Source organism: Myripristis murdjan, chromosome 5, assembly GCF_902150065.1.
Source record: "Myripristis murdjan chromosome 5, fMyrMur1.1, whole genome shotgun sequence".
Taxonomy (NCBI): Eukaryota; Metazoa; Chordata; class Actinopteri; order Holocentriformes; family Holocentridae; genus Myripristis; species Myripristis murdjan.
Window position 1 is genome coordinate 25189595 of NC_043984.1, and position 18071 is coordinate 25207665.

At 40.4% G+C, this 18071-nt stretch overlaps 1 protein-coding gene across 1 annotated transcript; it reads left to right on the forward strand.

The window, feature by feature from the left end:
* The first annotated feature begins 4696 nt into the window (after positions 1-4696).
* LOC115358970 (retinol dehydrogenase 11) lies at positions 4697-17893 on the forward strand. The gene is made up of 6 exons (XM_030051150.1): positions 4697-4994; positions 7402-7641; positions 8373-8462; positions 8576-8764; positions 10301-10410; positions 17547-17893. Exons 1-6 carry the CDS (start codon positions 4832-4834, stop codon positions 17724-17726), a joined length of 972 nt encoding a protein of 323 aa, XP_029907010.1. The 5' UTR covers positions 4697-4831; the 3' UTR covers positions 17727-17893.
* The last annotated feature ends 178 nt before the right edge of the window (positions 17894-18071 follow it).

Consider the following 18071-nt stretch of genomic DNA (forward strand, 5'->3'; position numbering starts at 1 on the left):
TGACAGCTTCTCTAAATGACTTTAACAGATGTTTTAAAATTTTGCCTTTTTGTGTTTTTTTCATGTACATTTGGCAGTGCTGTGTACCATTTTGCCAGACCCGTATCGGCTAATTAAAATGTGCTGTCACAGTTTTTAAAGTTTTGACTTTTTATCACTTTAAATACTGAGTAAATACAGAGAGTGAAACAAAAAACAATTAATCAATAACACAGTATTGATCAAAAAGAAAGATACACTGACCTGTCAAACAACCACAACAACACATTTCTTGATTAGATCTCGCAATGGAAATTTTCAGAAGCTTACAGTCTGGTCCCAGTAGGTTTATCCCGTCTAAATCATTGCCCTTTTCACACTGAACATGCTAACATGGTCACAGCAAGTGTAATCTTTGGTCTGGTGGAAATTTCCTTGTCAGTACCTGCCAAACTTTTCAGCAGATACATAGAGAGACCAAAGTACCTTTGAAATAGAAGGTGTCTCATGTGAGGCAGCTTCACATGAAAGAGAGGAAGATTTTTAAAAAATATAAAGAGAGAAAAAGAAGAAAACACTAAACAGAAGGCATCCACACTGGTCAAAACACACTGATGAAAATCTCATTCTGAAAAACCGCCTGTCTGTCCCCTTTGCAAATTTACATAAAAGACAGCTCTGATGCAATAGGGCAACTTTGAGACACTCACATCCTTATTCAAAAAATAAATAAAACACAAAATGGCAGTGTCAAGAGCTTTCAGAACATGCATTTTCAAAAAAGGAAACAATAATCAGAAGTTTTTGAGTCTTGCAAAATTATTGCAAAATTGTCCAAACAGTATGAGGTTAGTTGGGGAAAACAGTGGGTGGATATTCCAGGTCAGTGGTAAAAGAAGTAAACAGTAGTGAGTGCAAACGTTTTGTGTTGCTGGATGTTCAACGTGGACCTGAAACTTTGTTCCACTTTGTTTTTGTTTTTGTTTTTGTGCAGCAGCAGAAACCCTGATTAAATAAAGTAGCACTTAAAGTGCTTGACTAAAAATTCCACTGGACTAAAATACTATATATAACTATGTATAACGGTATAGATATATAGATAGATGTGTGTGTGTGTGTGTGTGTGTGTGTGTGTGTGTGTGTGTGCGTGTGTGTAGTCAGATTGAAATTTTCGGTGATTTTTATTTGTTCACGTAATTTTGTGTACAAATACAAATCTGTCACAAAATCAGATCACACATTTAATCTAGTTTGAATTTTTCTCACACGCAAATATTTAAAATTTCTCTGATAAGACATTTCATACAGAATTTTTAAAATGAAGATTTACTATTAAAAATGAAACATTAAAAATGATAACTCTCAAAACATGTGTTAACATTTTTCTGTGACCTTAACATACATAAGACTCTAGTATAGCGGTGGCAGTATAATTAGTTTTGCTCACATACACAAGAACACAGTAAAAGCTCCTCAACATATAAGTATTCCAGTCAAGGCACTCTGGTGAAAGTTAGGAGCACCAGAAACGTTTGCACATAACTACTAATTCTGAAATGTACAAATGGAGGTAGAAAAGCATAAAATTCCCGAAAATTGTTAATAACAGTGTCAGTAAAAATATCATTAATTTCCATCCTTGTTCAGATTTTTACATCAATTTCATTTCCTGTGGTTCACCTTACAAAACTCTTAAATCTGTGGCTTTAGCGAAGACTTACATTACTAGTTAATGTATGACAGTGTGAGTCTGCTTTCTGCTGGGTCATCCTGACTATATTTCAGTACATTACTGATTTAGCTTTGAAAAACCACACCGCTATTATAAGTCATAATACTATATCTCAGAAACTCTGTTATAAAAAAAAAAATGCATTTAGAGGAGAAAAAAAAACTCTATAACATACTAGTGTGCATACACAGCAAAGCATATTACATAGGAATAATATAATGAGTTTTGATTAAGGACATTCCATTTGGATAGTCTCATCTGAAATGGTAGTTATATTAGATTATCTCACTTACTGAGGCACCAACTACCAGTCCTGCAGGCCTTAAAACCTGACAGGAGGGGGCAGGCTGGGCCCTGTAGACTGTGAGAAGTCTGGCTTGTCCCAATACTTACACCTCAAGTCTTTGTACATAGTTGGGTGGCCACTTGAGCTACTCATAGTTGGTCTTAAAAGTCAGAGACAAAAAATGTATTCACGTTTGGCATTGCTGTGTCTGAAATACAGGGAGCAATCCTTAGCATACATTTAGATACTTTAAAGTTTGAAGTTTGAAGTTTATTTTGGCCAAAAAATAGCAACAGGAATACAGAGTCCATACTAGCATATTAAGTGAAGTTTGACTATCAAATAAAATAAATATACATGCATAATTAATAACAAATGAAAGGCCGAAATAGGAATAGGCGGAAGCCAAAGGCTTATTTTAGCCTATTGATCTCAATTTTATCACCTAAAAAATATGACACCACTAAGAGTGTTTATATCTCCAAGCTACTCTGCCAAACTGGTTCATGCATTCATCAGGTTAGACTACCGTAACACTCCCTTTGCACAACTATTCAAGCAGGCAGTAAGGAAGCTCCAGCGAATTCAAAATGCAACACATAAACAAAAACATGAAAACATTACTCTGGTACTGAAATCATTCTGGTCCTGAAATCAATCAACTGAAATCATCTTTGGCTCCTGGTGCAAAATAGAGTCACCCTTAAAATCCTACTAAGAGTCTACACAGCACTTGCTTAGTTTGGCTCCTCGGTACTTTTTTGACTTGCTCACTCATTGTAACCCGGTCAGGCCTCTCAGAGCATCAGGTGGAGATCTTCAGGCTCAACCCAGAATTAATGTCTGGTAATCTCTACCAGATGCAGAGAAGCTGGTCCATGCCTTTATCTCCTCAAGGCTGAACTATTGTAACGGACTCTTTTTCGGGATTCCTGGCAAGAACATACAGAGGCTGCAGTACATCCAGAACAGCGCTTCCAGGGTCCTGATGAGAGTCCGAAAACATGAACACATAACCCCCATTCTACACACACTACACTGGCTTCCTGTCTCAGCCCGGATCAACTACAAAATCCTGCTGCTCACTCACAAATGCATCACTGGACATGCACCTACATACCTACAAGAACTTATCACTCCACAAACCTCCACCCGCTCCCTCAGATCCACAGGCAGCCTGCTCCTTCGGGTCCCAAAAATCAGACTCTCCACCATAGGGGACCGAGCCTTTAGCTCAGCCGCACCACGCCTGTGGAACAGTCTCCCCACCCAGCTGAGGGCTCCACAGAATCTGGACTCTTTTAAAACAGGCCTGAAAATCTTCTTATTTAGGAAGGCTTTTAATTGTTAGGGGTAGGAGAGAGGAGAGGACGCTGGTGTCTGTTTGTTCGCCACTTCTCTATCTCTGAGTTTTTAATCTTGCTGATATTTACTGTGTTTTCTATTTTCTTTACTTGTTTTTTACCTGTAGCACCTTGAGATTCTCGAATGAAAGGTGCTTTACAAATAAAATCTATTATTATTATTATTATTATTATTATTTGTGTGTGTGTGTGTGTGTGTGTGTGTGTGTGTGTGTGTACTGGTAGCACTTGTTTCTTGTACAGCTGGTTACATGTGCAGCTTTGTGGTAGGGTAGTTTCTGTGTTTTACTCATGCTTATGTTCATATATTTATATTGCTTATATCACCTATGTTCTCGTGTTTATGCCCATATTTTTATATTTTGTCTCTCAGTGTAAAGCATACTGAGCTTACTTGAAATGAATTGTGCTACATAAATAAAATTACCATTGCTATTTCCACTTGAGTGCCATATTTCTGGGAAGTGGTGTAAGTGTGGGTATTGGAAGAAAGCCATGGCGTAGACTGTTTGTCCTGTTAGTCCTGTTAGGCCATTACACAGTTAGACCTTTACAACATTAGAGTTACATTTTGAGCTATAATCCCAAACCTCAAAGCTTAGTCCTTTTATCAAGGCCAACATTACTGCAGATCCTATCTTTTCGGTTTCTTGTGTTGACCAGATATGAGAGGTCAGTGAATGTAAACCATCAAATTAGTCTGTTGTATCTCCTACATTGGGGATTTTCCCCTTGTCTTGGATCCAAAAGCTGTATTCATGGCAGAAAGGGAAAAGTGGTTGATATGACTTACACATCCTGTGAGAAACTACTGAGCTCAGCTTTCAGATTGTAAACACGTCAAAATGTCAGAAACACCAGCTGTCACAGGCCTCATTTTGCACTAGTTGGGAATGTAAACTCGTATGTCATGTTAAATATAAAAAATTGGCTTACAAGTCTATTTGAGGTCGGCTTTGTTTGTGTGCTGTAATTTCTGAGGTTTTATTCTTTGAGGCTGACATGTTTGGTTTGTTTTCCAAAGGCTAAATTCATTTGACTGGGAATAATTATCGTGCGCAACAAAATTCAGCTCCGTGGAAAACTTAATGGCGTTTCTGACTGTTTATAATAGGTCGTTTTGGCAATTATTCTCCTGTGTGAGGTAAACAGGTTACATTAACTACATTCACAACAAGGAATTAACCCTCTATGGCCAGAGGAGCCACTGGAAGGAGCACCATGAGTACAATTACCAAGCCAAATATACGTCCATAAACGCTTCACTGCATAGCCTGTTTGGATTCGACTACCTCTGCGCCACACTCAGGACAGCGCAGTGGCTGTTCCATTAATTTGCAGTCCAAGGTTTGAAACACACCCCGGCAGGGGAGTGACGCACCTTATTAAACAGCCTACAAGTTTGCCCCGTCTGTCCCACAAGTTTTCTCTTTGACCAGCGAGCTCGAAGGGAACTCAGGAAGAGCACAAATGTCTTGGGTTTGGACGGACATCTTTTGCCACCCGCTGTGGGTAGTTTCCACTGTCCTGCTCGGGCTTGTGGTGCGCGCCCAGCGGAGAGGCTCCTGGAGTCCGAAAGCCTGCACCGCGCAGCTCAAGGGACGGACAGCTATAGTCACTGGAGCCAATACAGGTTGGTTGCATGAGTTATTTTTCATTCCGATGCAGGCTCTTAACAAATAAATGAGTCAGTTATCAATTAGTAAAAAATAACAACAACAGCAAAAGCAGCAGCAGCAACAATAACACGAACTGGTTTTATCATAACATCTTAATCAAATGTCAAAATGCATGCAACATAGAATTTTAAACCCTAATGAAAAAAAGAACTGTGGTGGCCCAGGCTTAAATTTAAATTAAAGCTGCAAGCAGCGTTGGACGGGCCCTCGCCCCCCCGTGCACGTCGGGGACGGCGCGCGTGTCGAAGCGCAGACAATTCGTCCGTTTGTTCCAGTTTTAAGGGTATTTTTCGGTGCTTTTATTGTGAAAGAGTTTTGGGCTTTTATTTTGAAAGGCCGCGGAAGTCCTAGTGTGTGACCGACAGGACTACTGGCAGCTTCTGCATGATCACACCAAAATGCAGGCACACACACTCACTCACTCACTCACACAAACACACACATACGCACGTGCACACACACACACGTGCGCACACACACACACACACACACACACACACACACACACACACACACACACACACGACGCCAACAAAAACCCACTGGTAGTACATTCGCTGCTGGTGCCCCTCTGGCCACTAGCAGCGCCCCTCCAGCAGATGGCGCCCTTAGCATGTCCTAGTGTGTGACTGACTTGAGTACTGGCAGCTGTGGCATGATCACACCAAAATGCAGGCAGACAGAGAAATCCTCATTCAATCCAGTGGAGAAATCCAGAAAACCCACCCCTGTTTGAGGCGTCACAGCTCGGTCACTGTTTGAGTTACAGACTTGATTAAAAGCTTAAATGAGTCACGAGACTTGGATCTATAAATCTCCCATTTACATGTTTTTGCTATCTTTTACCGTTTTTGAGTTATGGCAGTTTTAGTTTGAGAGTGTTTTCTGCTCCCTCTGAGCTCTTACAATGGGTGTGTATTGCGCATTCCTGAGGCAGCTAGAGTGAGTCACATGTCCAGGCAGAGTGCAGAGCAGAGCACACCAGAGTCAAAAACGCTTGAAAACTCTTCACAGCTCCCACAAACTTGGTCCAATCCACATCAAAACTACATATTTTTGTAGGAATTTTTGTCCTCTTTCCATCTGCATAGTTTTCAAAGCCGCCAGACTTTTACTTTAGACTCCAGGGGCCTAATTAGTGCCCAGTGTCAGCCTCTTCACACCAAACTCCATGGGAAAAAATGAGATTTTGGTTCTGGCCCCTCCGACTTGGAGGTGTTATCACATCCAAACTAAACGAGTAATGACGAAATCCTTCAGAACCTTTGTTCAGCACTGTGTCCTCTGTCATCTGTGCAATTTTCAAGTTGCTGCCATTTACGCCCTGGGAGGAGATAGATTTTGTTTAAAGCGGAATTTTGGGTGAGAACGTGACTTTGCAACGCAAATTGTGGACTTCCTGTTGGTTTTAGAGGGGGGGTGTCAGCACGTGAATTGTAGGGCTTGATGAGACCTACATTTCGGCGTTGGTTTGGTCTTTCTATCACATTCCTGTGGGCCGCAGCGGCTGCCTTTGTGTGCGTAGGTGGCGCTACCGAGCCCATTTTTGCACCTTGGGGGTCTGTTTGTCCATTTTATCAAATTTTTCGCCAGACCTGGCCTGCGTGCCGAATTTGGTGAGTTTTGGAGCATGTTTAGGGGGTCAAATTAAGGGTTATTTAGACGTAATAATAATAAAAAGAAGAAAAAAAAACACTACAAAAACAATAGGGCTTCGCACTGTTCCAGTGCTCGGGCCCTAAATATGGATAGGTTACGTTGAAAATTGAATCTCAATATGTTTCCCAGTGGCTACAAGTGTTATCAAGGGGGGGAGGAGGGGTCATGCTTTACATAGTTAAATACCGATATTTGTACAACTTAAACAAACTAGGCGTTTTCAATTTCTTACAGACATATAGTGCACTTTCACTCTAAGGTTTAGGGTACATTTTACTGTGCAGAGGCACCAGTCATGTCCATCAGCAAAACAGTTCCTATTTACAAGCACTCACAGTGCCACACCTGCCTGTGGCACTGCTGAGACAGACCTCACCTGTGGTGAAGGGGTGATGGTGGAGCAGAAAAAAAAAAGTTTCTAAAGAGCATGAGATATTATAGGAGATAAATGTGAGTTTTTGGCACCATATATATAATGGTTTAAAAATTGTAGCCCTTACATACAACATACATGCAAACATGCATTAAGAAACCGACCGGCTGAATTGTTTTTTTAATGTATGAACTACCCATGGTTGAATAAAGGCTTTTTACATTTTTAAATATTCCTGCTTGATGCCAGAGTGCTTGAATTTTATCGATTTCCTTGTTGAGGTTTAGGAACAACATTTCCTAATATCTCACCTGTTTCTTGTGTTCAAGGTATTGGGAAGTTCATCGCCCTAGACTTAGCACATCGCGGGGCCCGTGTTGTCCTGGCCTGTCGTAGCAAGGAGAGGGGGACTAAAGCACTAAAGGAAATCCAGAGCATAACAGGGAACACAGATGTTCACCTACGTCTGTTGGACACATCCTCTCTTGACTCTGTCAGGGCATTTGCTGAGAAGTTCATTGAGGAGGAGAAGGCTCTGCACATCCTCATCAACAATGCAGCAGCATCTGGTAAGGATCAGCTCGGGGCAGAGACATGGGCAACCAGAGAATCAGACAGACAGACATGCAAACATGTGGAAATGTCACCATACTTGAATGTAGTTTTCCTTTCTCCCCAAGTCATAGAGCAGAAAATGCATTTGTTAAAGCTTCAGTAGGTAACTAAACACATTGGCTTCCCAAGATGGTGATGAAGAATAACTGTTAACACTTAACACCGTGCACACTGAAATATCACAACATGATATCAGTAAATACAAGAGGTTCCAGCCTGATCTGGATGGTGGGTTCACTCACTGATGTTTAGAAGACAGTTTTGTATTAAGTCTCATGTCCTAATTTATCCATTCCTGTACTTACAGAGCATTTCCCACCAGTGGGCATATCTGATGTTAGAACTTCATTTGGGCAAATAGGGTAAATGACGTCACATCGGCATCAAAGCATAAGCAAGCACAACTCTTACCAGCATTTTCCCATCTGCTCCACATCTGCTTTGCAGAAACAGAAATTCCTTTGTAGTCTTTAACTGTCTAATAAGAAAAAAAGAAAAGAAAAGAAGGAGTTTTGCAAGCTGGCCCCCTAGAAAAATCGTGTATTGTTGATTATTGGTCAAACAGTTCAAGATAGACTTGTGTGTGTGTGTGTGTGTGTCTGTGTGTGTGTCTGTGTTATGTTTTTAATGTCTGCATGCGTACATGTGTATAACTGAATGCAAATTTCAATAACTCTACTATTAGGCCTACCCAAGGAGATAACCAAAGATGGGTTGGAAATTTCGTTTGCCACTAACCATCTGGGACCCTTCCTTCTAACCAACCTGCTGCTGGGTAAGAGTTTGTGCAGGAATTCTTCACAGCACGATGTCACATATGAAAATGTTCAGCAATTGTGCTCTTCGGTTTCATGACTTTTTTCTCTCTGTGTCTCTGTCTCATTCCAGACCTCATGAAGCGTTCAGCCCCAGCACGTATCATCAATGTGTCCTCAGTCAACCATTGGAGGGGTAAAGTGGACTTCTCTCATTTCCGTGGTGAAAACCTCGTTCACAGGATGGACCAAGTCTACAACCACACCAAGCTGCATAACATCATCTGTACCAATGAGCTAGCACGCAGGCTACAAGGGACAGGTAGGCTAAAATCAAAAATATTACTATGATTTTTATTCTTCAGTATTTTTCTCTTTAACAATCTAGTTATGTCAGTCCCTTTGCTTGAGAACTTGGCCTGCTCTAAGTTCCTCCATGGGACATGTGGGTTCTTAGAAGAAGAGCTGCACAAAGACGAAATACATATGAACATTGAAGGACAATGAGATATATGTCATAATATGTCATATTTTGACTTCTCAACAACTGATTGCATCTACCTGTCATAATTATCAGTTGCATAAGCATGTACAGAATACACTTGTGTAGCTTAGAATTCAAGGCTAACTTATCCCAGTTCACCCTTATTGTGAAAAAACTAATCACTGAAACTTGAAAGTTGCTATGCATAGGTGGCTCCGTCTTGTGAATACTTTGCTGGCATGTGCTTTCACTAAATTTACTGTTTTCTCTGTTATAAACCCATAATATTTGTGTATTAATGCAAAATGTGTTCCACATTAAAAGCTCATAGACGTCCTAGGATCCATTTGTTGTAATCCCCAGTGAGACGTTAGTGGCCTAGCTGGGGCCAGCCACTTAGTTTAGACATGCGCCAGGCAGAACAGCGAGTGGTTCTTTTTTTTTTTTTTTTTTTTTTTTTTCATGTTTCTACAGTGGTTTATGCAAAACGAATGTGCTTTCTTTTTCCTTGTTCCTTTTTCCTTTTTCCTTTTTCATTGACCTCGTCTATGCTTGAGTTCTGCCCTCTGAGCTGTTAATCACAGCCGCTGATAACAAACCTGAAGAGAGTCCAGCAGAATTTGAACGCACCTGGAACAAATATACTTTCTAGTGAAGATATTTTAATGTTTTGTTTTGTTTTTTTTGTTTTTTTGTTGTTTTTTTTTTGCTTGTTTGTTTGTTTTGGTTTTGTTTTTGGTTTGTTTGTTTTGTTTTTTTGGCAGCTTTAGCAAAAGTACATGCCAAGTATTCACAGCACTGAATGCGCTTCAACTTTAAAGTGTTATGGAGTGTTTTTTCACATTTTTTAAAACATAACTGGGAGTGATTTGAGCTAAGTTGGCCTTGACGTATGAGCTCCCAAAGCATGTTCTGTACAGACTTATGCAACCAATATTTGTGATGGACAGATATGATCACAAGATAAGTAAAAACAGGACCAGATTCTGCTGCTTGCGTGTTCCCAAAGACCTCTGTGGGACCTCAGGGGTACCTTTGAGCACATCTGTGAATGTACATAATATATATAAACAATAACACAATATTTTTCCAGGAAATGGAAAGTGAAAAAAAGTTTTTCTTTGCTTTGAGATCGGTTCCAGTCTCTAAATGCAGCCATTTAAGGAGTGTTTCTCAACAGCAAAGTACCGCAACACAGATGGACTTTCCCTCATTGAGTCATTTCAAATTTACAGACCAGTAATGACGAGATAATAAGGACTGGGGTATTTAGAGACCTCCGGGACATTGTTGAGTCTGCTTTGATTAATTTCTCTCACTCTCTCTGTGTGATCTCTCCCGGTGTGTGTGTGTGTGTGTGTGTGTGTGAGATAGGTGTCACAGCAAACTCTGTCCACCCTGGTGTCGTAATGACAGAGGTAATGCGACACTATAAATTCATAATACGAGCCCTTTTCAACTTAGTTGGAATCTTCTTTTTCAAGGTGAGTCATTTATATCATCCATTTTCCTTAAATCAATCACTTTCTTATCTTAGACACTGCAACCTGTTAAAGTAAAAAAAAAAAAATCCAAGTGCTGCGTTAAAAACCGTGTGCTTGGCTACTATAGGAAACAACACAGTGGTATGAACCCAAGTGACCCAGCTGCTCGGCTGATGTGCAGATTTCAGCCCAGTAGTTGACTCAAACTTTCAATTCATGTACTGAGTGAAAATAGCTATCCTGCAGGGTCAAAGTCTACCCAAATGTGTGTTATTCTCTATCTTGCTGCAATCACCCCTTTTGGCATATTCAATATTTTATAATTTACATTGTCAAAGTTGCTATCATATGTACTTGTAAATATTTAATTTAATAATAAATAACACAAATATGACCACAATGGGCCACAAAAACACCTTTGCATGCAGACGACAAGAGATAAGCAGACGGCTAACTGTGGACCGTGACAAGTTGAGGGATAAGCCAGTCATTTGATCTCCCTGAAGGGGCTTAGTTTGACAAGTTAGATGCCATACATGATTGTGCTTACTACACAGCTGCAAACCAAAACAGCAAAGTGGTTTTGGTAATGTTTTTTTTAAAGACAGCAGCCGCAGCAGCAGCAGCAACCATGTCAACATAAATAAATGTGGTCACACTGTCAGTAAGTGTCTTACCAGCAGAATCTTCCATGCCGGTGGTCATGCTGGTTTGTGGCTTTAGATGTTGACATCTAAAGCCAAGGACATGTGAAGGGATCACTGCAAAGCACACGGGTTTGCCTAAGCTGTGTTCCAGGTGGCTCTTGGTCGAAGCTCACCTTTTGTACTATGAGTTTTGTCACACTTCCATCTGGTTTACATTCTAAACTTCCAGAGATCAAAAGATATTCAAGCGATCTTTCATTCTTGTCATTCCTTCAGCTGTCAGCCTGCGTAGCCGACCATTTAGGAGTGACTCATGATCAGTGGAGCCTTTTTTTTTTGTTCATCATGCTCCCTTGCATTTTTTAGCACCTGCACTTCTTGATATTTTAATATTTAACTGGTATTTAATGACACCGTCAGCAATTTTGAGATCAGTACAAATTTTATATGTTGTAGTATGGACTTTTTGCAGTCATGACGTTTTACGGTAGTTTTAAAATGTTTTGAACCAGCGTGGTGTCCGCTTATTTAATGTGAGAGACCACTTGCACAATGTTTGCAGAGGGGCAAGATATGGCTGTTGCTATGAGACGTACAACTAGGGTTGTCCGGCCTCCACAGTTGCACGGGGAGCAAGGGGCTCAGTCAACGCAGGCTAAGCTCACCACAGCTCAGGTGGTGCTTGTTTTTGTCACAAGACATTGGTTAATGTTGCACTTGGAGTCATTGTCAGAATGTGGCTGGCTGCAGACAAATGCAAATTGAAACGCAAATGGTTGAAAAAAGTTGATTTTTAACAACAGTTTTTGAGTATAAGCCTTGAAATTAAAGTCAAAGTTAAACCAAATAAATAAATAAATAAATAAAAGTTAATGTAAGTTAATAAATTAGTTAAAAAGTTAAATAAAATCCATTCAGGTTGTCATTCCTGAAGTTGCAGTCCACATTTAACAGGTTTATAATCTCATTATGATAAATGTAAACTCATTCAGCAGGTTCATGCCCCTGCAGCAAACCCGGTGGCTTGAACTCGGTGGAATTTAGTATGTGGTTATGGAAAAGTCATGAGAAAATTTGTAATTTTATTGGCAAATAAGTTTAGAAACTTAGAAACTAAAAAAGTGTGTGATGCATGTGTGTGTGTATGTGTGTGTGCGTGTGTGCATACCTTTGCATACTTCTGCATGCATCTGTGTGCTTTGTGATCATGTCAGAGTAATTTAGTGGCAGACCGTTGAAAATTGGAGAGAACAAATCTAAATGCTGCCAAATGTTCCTCACAGCAAAAACTTACAACACTGAAAAAGTTTAACTCAAACCAAATTTGTAATTTGGAGCAGCAGTCATCGCTTGCTTGTTCTATGAAATGATCCAGGGAAATATTTTGTTCTCTGGAAAAGGCTCTTAGATGTTTGTGTGTGTGTGTGTGTGTGTGTGTGTGTGTGTGTGTGTGTGTGTGTGTGTGTGTGTGTGTGTGTGTGTGTGTGTGTGTGTGTGTGTGCATCTGTGTAACATTAACAGGAGAGTAAGACAAAATTTCCATGTTTATTTTCCAAGGGGAGAGGTTAGCTGATTATTTTCATCATTGGGTAGTAATAGAAAACATCTATTTTCTCAAAAAGAACAAAAGTAAATAAAAAAACATTGAATGGGACAGTATCAAAAACAAGATTTTTGAGGAATGCCTTGAACATGAAAAGCACAGCTTTTTGCTCTGTGCACGTTCACATAAAAGGGGGCATTTTGGCATCATATGATTCTACTTCCTCGAAAAATGGACCGTTCACGGGCTGCATATTTCACGCAAGAGGAGCAGCTCGTCCTCATGGAAAGCTACGAAAATTTTTAAAATAAAATTAACCCTAAGAGCAACACTGTGGCCGCAAATAAGGCAAGAGAGGAGTGCTGGCGATTAATTTCAAAGGAAGCACGAAGGTTGGGGATTCTGTCACTGTTGTAGCCATTTTAAATAATTGCTGCAATATTCATTCAGTATTATGAATTTTAGTTAAGAAATATGTAACTTCGGTAGCTTAATGGGAGTGTTGTCTAGGAATTGGAGGTAAAGCCTGAGGTTAAGTCAGGTGACTGAAGGTGTGTGTGGGTGAGCCTAGCGGTGTCGGTTGGTTACCATGGTTACATGACAATTTTGACCACTATTTACGCTGCTTAGAGCCACTTGTCAGTAGTTTCAGATAATTGTTCTTTACATTTGAAGTTTAACTAGAATTATGGAGCCATTTCTTCCTTTTTTGTTAAATCTTTTTTTCTAAATCAGAATAAGTGGCGTTCAGAGTGCGTTTGAAACACCACAGGCTGCTCCCGTCCAATCATCAGCTTCAGATGCCATGACAGTCACCGTTATAATATAAGTAGGGTTGTCCCGATCCGATCATGTGATCGGAAATCGGGGCCGATCACATGACTGAAGACTCGATCGGGACTCGGACGTTATGTCCCGATCAGGTATCGGATAAATAATATATATACATATGTATATTTATTGTCAGAGTTTTCCCTGCCTTATAATTTCTTAGGCGCACCGCCTAGACGTTTTCACCGACCGCCTAGATCAAATGAACGCGGAAAGGGGAAAAAACGCACATCGACATATTCAATCTGCGGCTCCTTTAGGAATCTGTTGTTGATGCTAGCTTGGATTGTCCGGAGGGAGTTAGGCGGGCACTGGGCCATACGTCATGAAATACTGACAACGGAATTAACCAATCACTGCAGCGAATAGTTTGTGCGTGCATGCTGAGAGGATGGCTTTCAGCCGCGACATATCCGCTGTAGGCTAGGCGGAGGGGGAAGGTATGAATCGCCTAGCGCGAAAAACACATGCGCTCGCAAATACCAGTGATACAATGACAACATAGCGACTTTCCAAAATATCCCCAAGTGACTTTATAACCTAACGTTAGTCAGAAACTTATTTGAGTAACGTTTGTTGTGTTCGTTTTTGTGCCGATATGCCGTGCGCTGGCCGCCCATCTCTCCCTCGTTCCACTTGCTGATACAATAGTGATGGGTCGGTCACGAACGAACCGGCTCTAAGAGCCGGCTCTTTGAAGTGAACGACGGGAGCCGGCTCCTGATTGGGAGCCGTTTTTTTTTTTTTTTTCGGGAGCCGATTGGTTATTTTTTTTTTGCGAAAGCCGCAAGTGATTGTTCAAGATGTGGGGTGCCGTCTGTCTGCGCTGAGCGCTTCACCCCGGACCGGCAGTTACACACACACACATGAACAGGAGAACAGGAGGGAGGGAGACGAGAAAGAAAGAGAGCGAGGGGCCAGGAGAGACAACATGAACGCGCTGGAAAGGTGGAGTTAAGAAAATGAGTGACAGCAGGAAAAGGAGTAAAATCTAGACCCAGTTCAGTTTTATTGACAATACAAAGGCAGAGTGTAGAATCTGCAAGAAAAACATCTCTTATCGAGCGGGCTCCACTAACAACCTGCACAGGCACATGACAACTGTCCATCCATCAGTGCAATGGGAAGAAAAAACACAAGCAGTTGAACCTGATATTGATGAAGGTGAAGTGTGTCTACTGCTGCTGCTGCTGCTGCAGTGTGTACAGCAATTCAATTCAACTGTAAATAGTTAAGTTTGTTTTTGTATTTTATAATATATGTTTTGTAGCACTATGTAGAGTGAATAGATAGATAGATAGATAGATAGATAGATATACTTTATTGATCCCAACCAGGGAAATTCTGGAAATAAATAAAGCCATATTTATATAATAATCATATATAAATAATAATAAAAAAAACACAACGCATGTTTTTTTTTTACATTAGTAATTCATTTTGCGCATAATTTTACATTATTGTTGGTAATAAATTAATTTAAGCAACAAAAAATCTGAAGAGCCGCTTGGGAGCCGAAAGAGCCGACTCTTTTTAGTGAGCCGAGCCAAAAGAGCCGGTTCTCTAAAAAGAGCCGGAATTCCCATCACTATGATACAATGACAACTTAGCCACTTTCCAGACTCCCCCAAGTGACTAAACCCCCTAACGTTAATCAGAGACGGATTTGTGTAATTATTGTGTTCGTTTTTATGCTGCTATGCCGTGCGCTGGCTGCCTTCCCATCTCTCCTTCGTTCCACTTGCTGTTCGCTTCGCTTTTCACACACAAGCACCCAGCCCCCCCGCGCAGTAAGCTATCAGCTGTATACTAGTTTCCAACCGCTTGGTTTTTGTATTAATTTCTGTACTTTATTTTATTTCCTGCTACTGTTTGTGTTTGTACATATTTTGTCAGTATCTTAGATCTTGCCATTTATGTTTGTGTGTGGAGACATTTGAGAAAATAATTAAAAATAATTAAATTATAAAATGTTAATCTAATGTCCAAATAAATCGGTTAATCAATATCTGCGTTTGCCAATTAACTGCCTTTTATCAAAATGCAGTTTGTTAAACACTTAAATTGTTATACTAGCTTCTTCATTTGTCTCAAAGAGTGCATTTCAATTCCATATTGACCTATCTGGAACCGCGGTTGTTTCTTGGCAATCATTAATAACATATCATTTCCTGGTTTTATAGAAGTATCGGATCGGGACTCGGTATCGGCAGATACTCAAAATCAAATGACTCGGACTCGGACTCGGGGGCAAAAAAACGTGATCGGGACATCCCTAAATATAAGGGGTTTCCTTTAAAAAAGTAGGCTACTATAACAAAGTCTGTGATACAACGGAATATTTCTAACAAATGTGAAGTCTGTGCACCACTAATTGTATACCTGCATTGTGCATATGTGTCACCAATCACCGGACAAAAATTACTTTGTGATTTCACCTGGGTGAGATAGCATCGCTTTTATAGCTGGGGTTAAACTTAGCTCATAACCTGGTCGGGACCAGGTTATGAGATAAGCATAAGTTACCATGGTGATCTAGCCGGGTTAAAAGAGAGCCACCTTTGTGATACAGGAAAGCCTGGCTTTAGACTCAACATACCTCGCTAACCCACTAAACCTGCTTCGTAGTACACCCCTCGGGTCATTTTCGACCCACTTATGTATCTCATGGCTAACAAAGGTGGATTATGGGACAGTGGGCGCCTAGGCGCTAAATACTTGAAGTCAACAGCATATTAGATAGGACAAATATTGACCTGCACATCAACAGGGTTTACAGCACAGGAACATTCAGAGCTAACAGCACAGTAATTAGAAATAAATTCAACAACACAGGATTTACAGTTCAGGAAAACTCAGTTAAAGCCAGTAGCACATTAAGACATAAGTTTAAGCCACCTCTAAATATTAACAACAATAATAATAATAATCCATGTCGGCCTCTTAGACGGCGCTTCTGATGCTGTTGTTTAGCACTTAGCACTTGGATCTCTTCCCACAGAGCTGAAGGGCCGATACTGCATGAAGCACTTAGCCTCTCTTAAGTCCTCATGATGGTTTCCTTCTTCAGACATCTTGAAAGTGAATGTTTAGTTCTACTGCTTTAGTTCTTCAATAGGACTTTTGGGGCTCTGTTATTGACATGAATGACTCAGCCCTTTGATATGGTTCACGGGGCCCAAGGGCTATTCGGTAATCCACCCATGTTTGTAAAGAATGTATACTCTTTGCAGAATGAAAGTCTCTTAAATGTTAATACACTTACAGATACTGATAGGAAAAAAATGCAATTAAATTTTGGTAAAAAGCTTGTAGAATTTAACATTCATTCTGTCTCTAGCATCTTTCCACTGTGCAGGAATGCCTTCTTTTGGCATATTTCCAGACAACAAAGCTGTAGGGAAGTTTGAGTGCAACACCATCAAGGGTAGGATGGCTCATAAGAAGCTGTCTCTACATCCAGACAGGCTCCATTCATTTGGCAGCATGTGTTGGCAGCCAATCAAATCAATGCACGATGCTGTAATCAACCTGGGTCTGCCATGCCTGCGGTCAAGGCAGTTTGTTGTTTGTGATCTACAGACTTGTGATTTGTTTTGGTGGGTGTGCTTAAAAAGCAAGATACTCCATTATCTAAAGCATCAAAATTCAAGTTATATTGAAGTTTTAATAAATATAATTATAGTGAACTTTTAATAAAAGTGTGGCTGTCAGTGTTGAGTACTGTTGTTAAGTTTACTTTGCCTTTTCTAAGGTCTTTTCAGCTTTATTGTCCAGTTAAAACATTTGTTAGAAAAGTAATCAAATGTAATAAATTACACTACTTTGATGAAGTAATTAAAATAGTTATATTACTTATTACATTTTTAACAGTAACTAGTAATCTGTAACCTATTACATTTCAAAAGTAACTTTCCCAACATTCCCAACACACTCAGTTGAAGTGTTACTCATTAACTTTCTCCACCTGCATTTTTCCAGCCAGTCTGGAGCTTCAAACTTGTAACTTTCAGAAGCCACAGTATACATCAGGGGTGGAGATATTTGATTTGGGCACCATGGAGATAACTGTGCATCTTTCTTTGTCAGTCATCTCATGTCCTCCTGTCTTTCAGTCAGCAGAAGAGGGGGCAGTGAGCACCATCTACTGTGCAGTAGCAGAGGAAACCGAGGGGATAACTGGGAAGTATTTTGACAGCGACTGCTCCCTGGTTCTCCCCGCCCCTTTAGCCCGAGATGCTGCCCTCGCGGCCAAGGACTTTGAGATCTGCGAGAGACTGACATCAAAGCTCTGAAAACAACCGCAGAGGCTTGATAACAGCAGTGAGGTCAAAATCCGTTCTCCTGCAGTATAAACATGTGTTGAGTGCCACGAGGAGAGGATTATTAACATAAATGAAGAATCACTGATGTCAGCAAATAACATCTTGAACAGGCAATCATGAGTTATGCAGGGCCTGGAATGGAATCGTCGTGTTGAATTAATTATTGTCCCAGTCCTGGCAGGACACAAGTTATGCTAAGTCAGGTTATGGCTGATGGCTGCCACACCTATCCAATCTCACAGCACAGATTTGACAGTCCATTTACAGTTTTTTATGATTGCATAAACACTAAAACAGAAGAATCACACAATTATC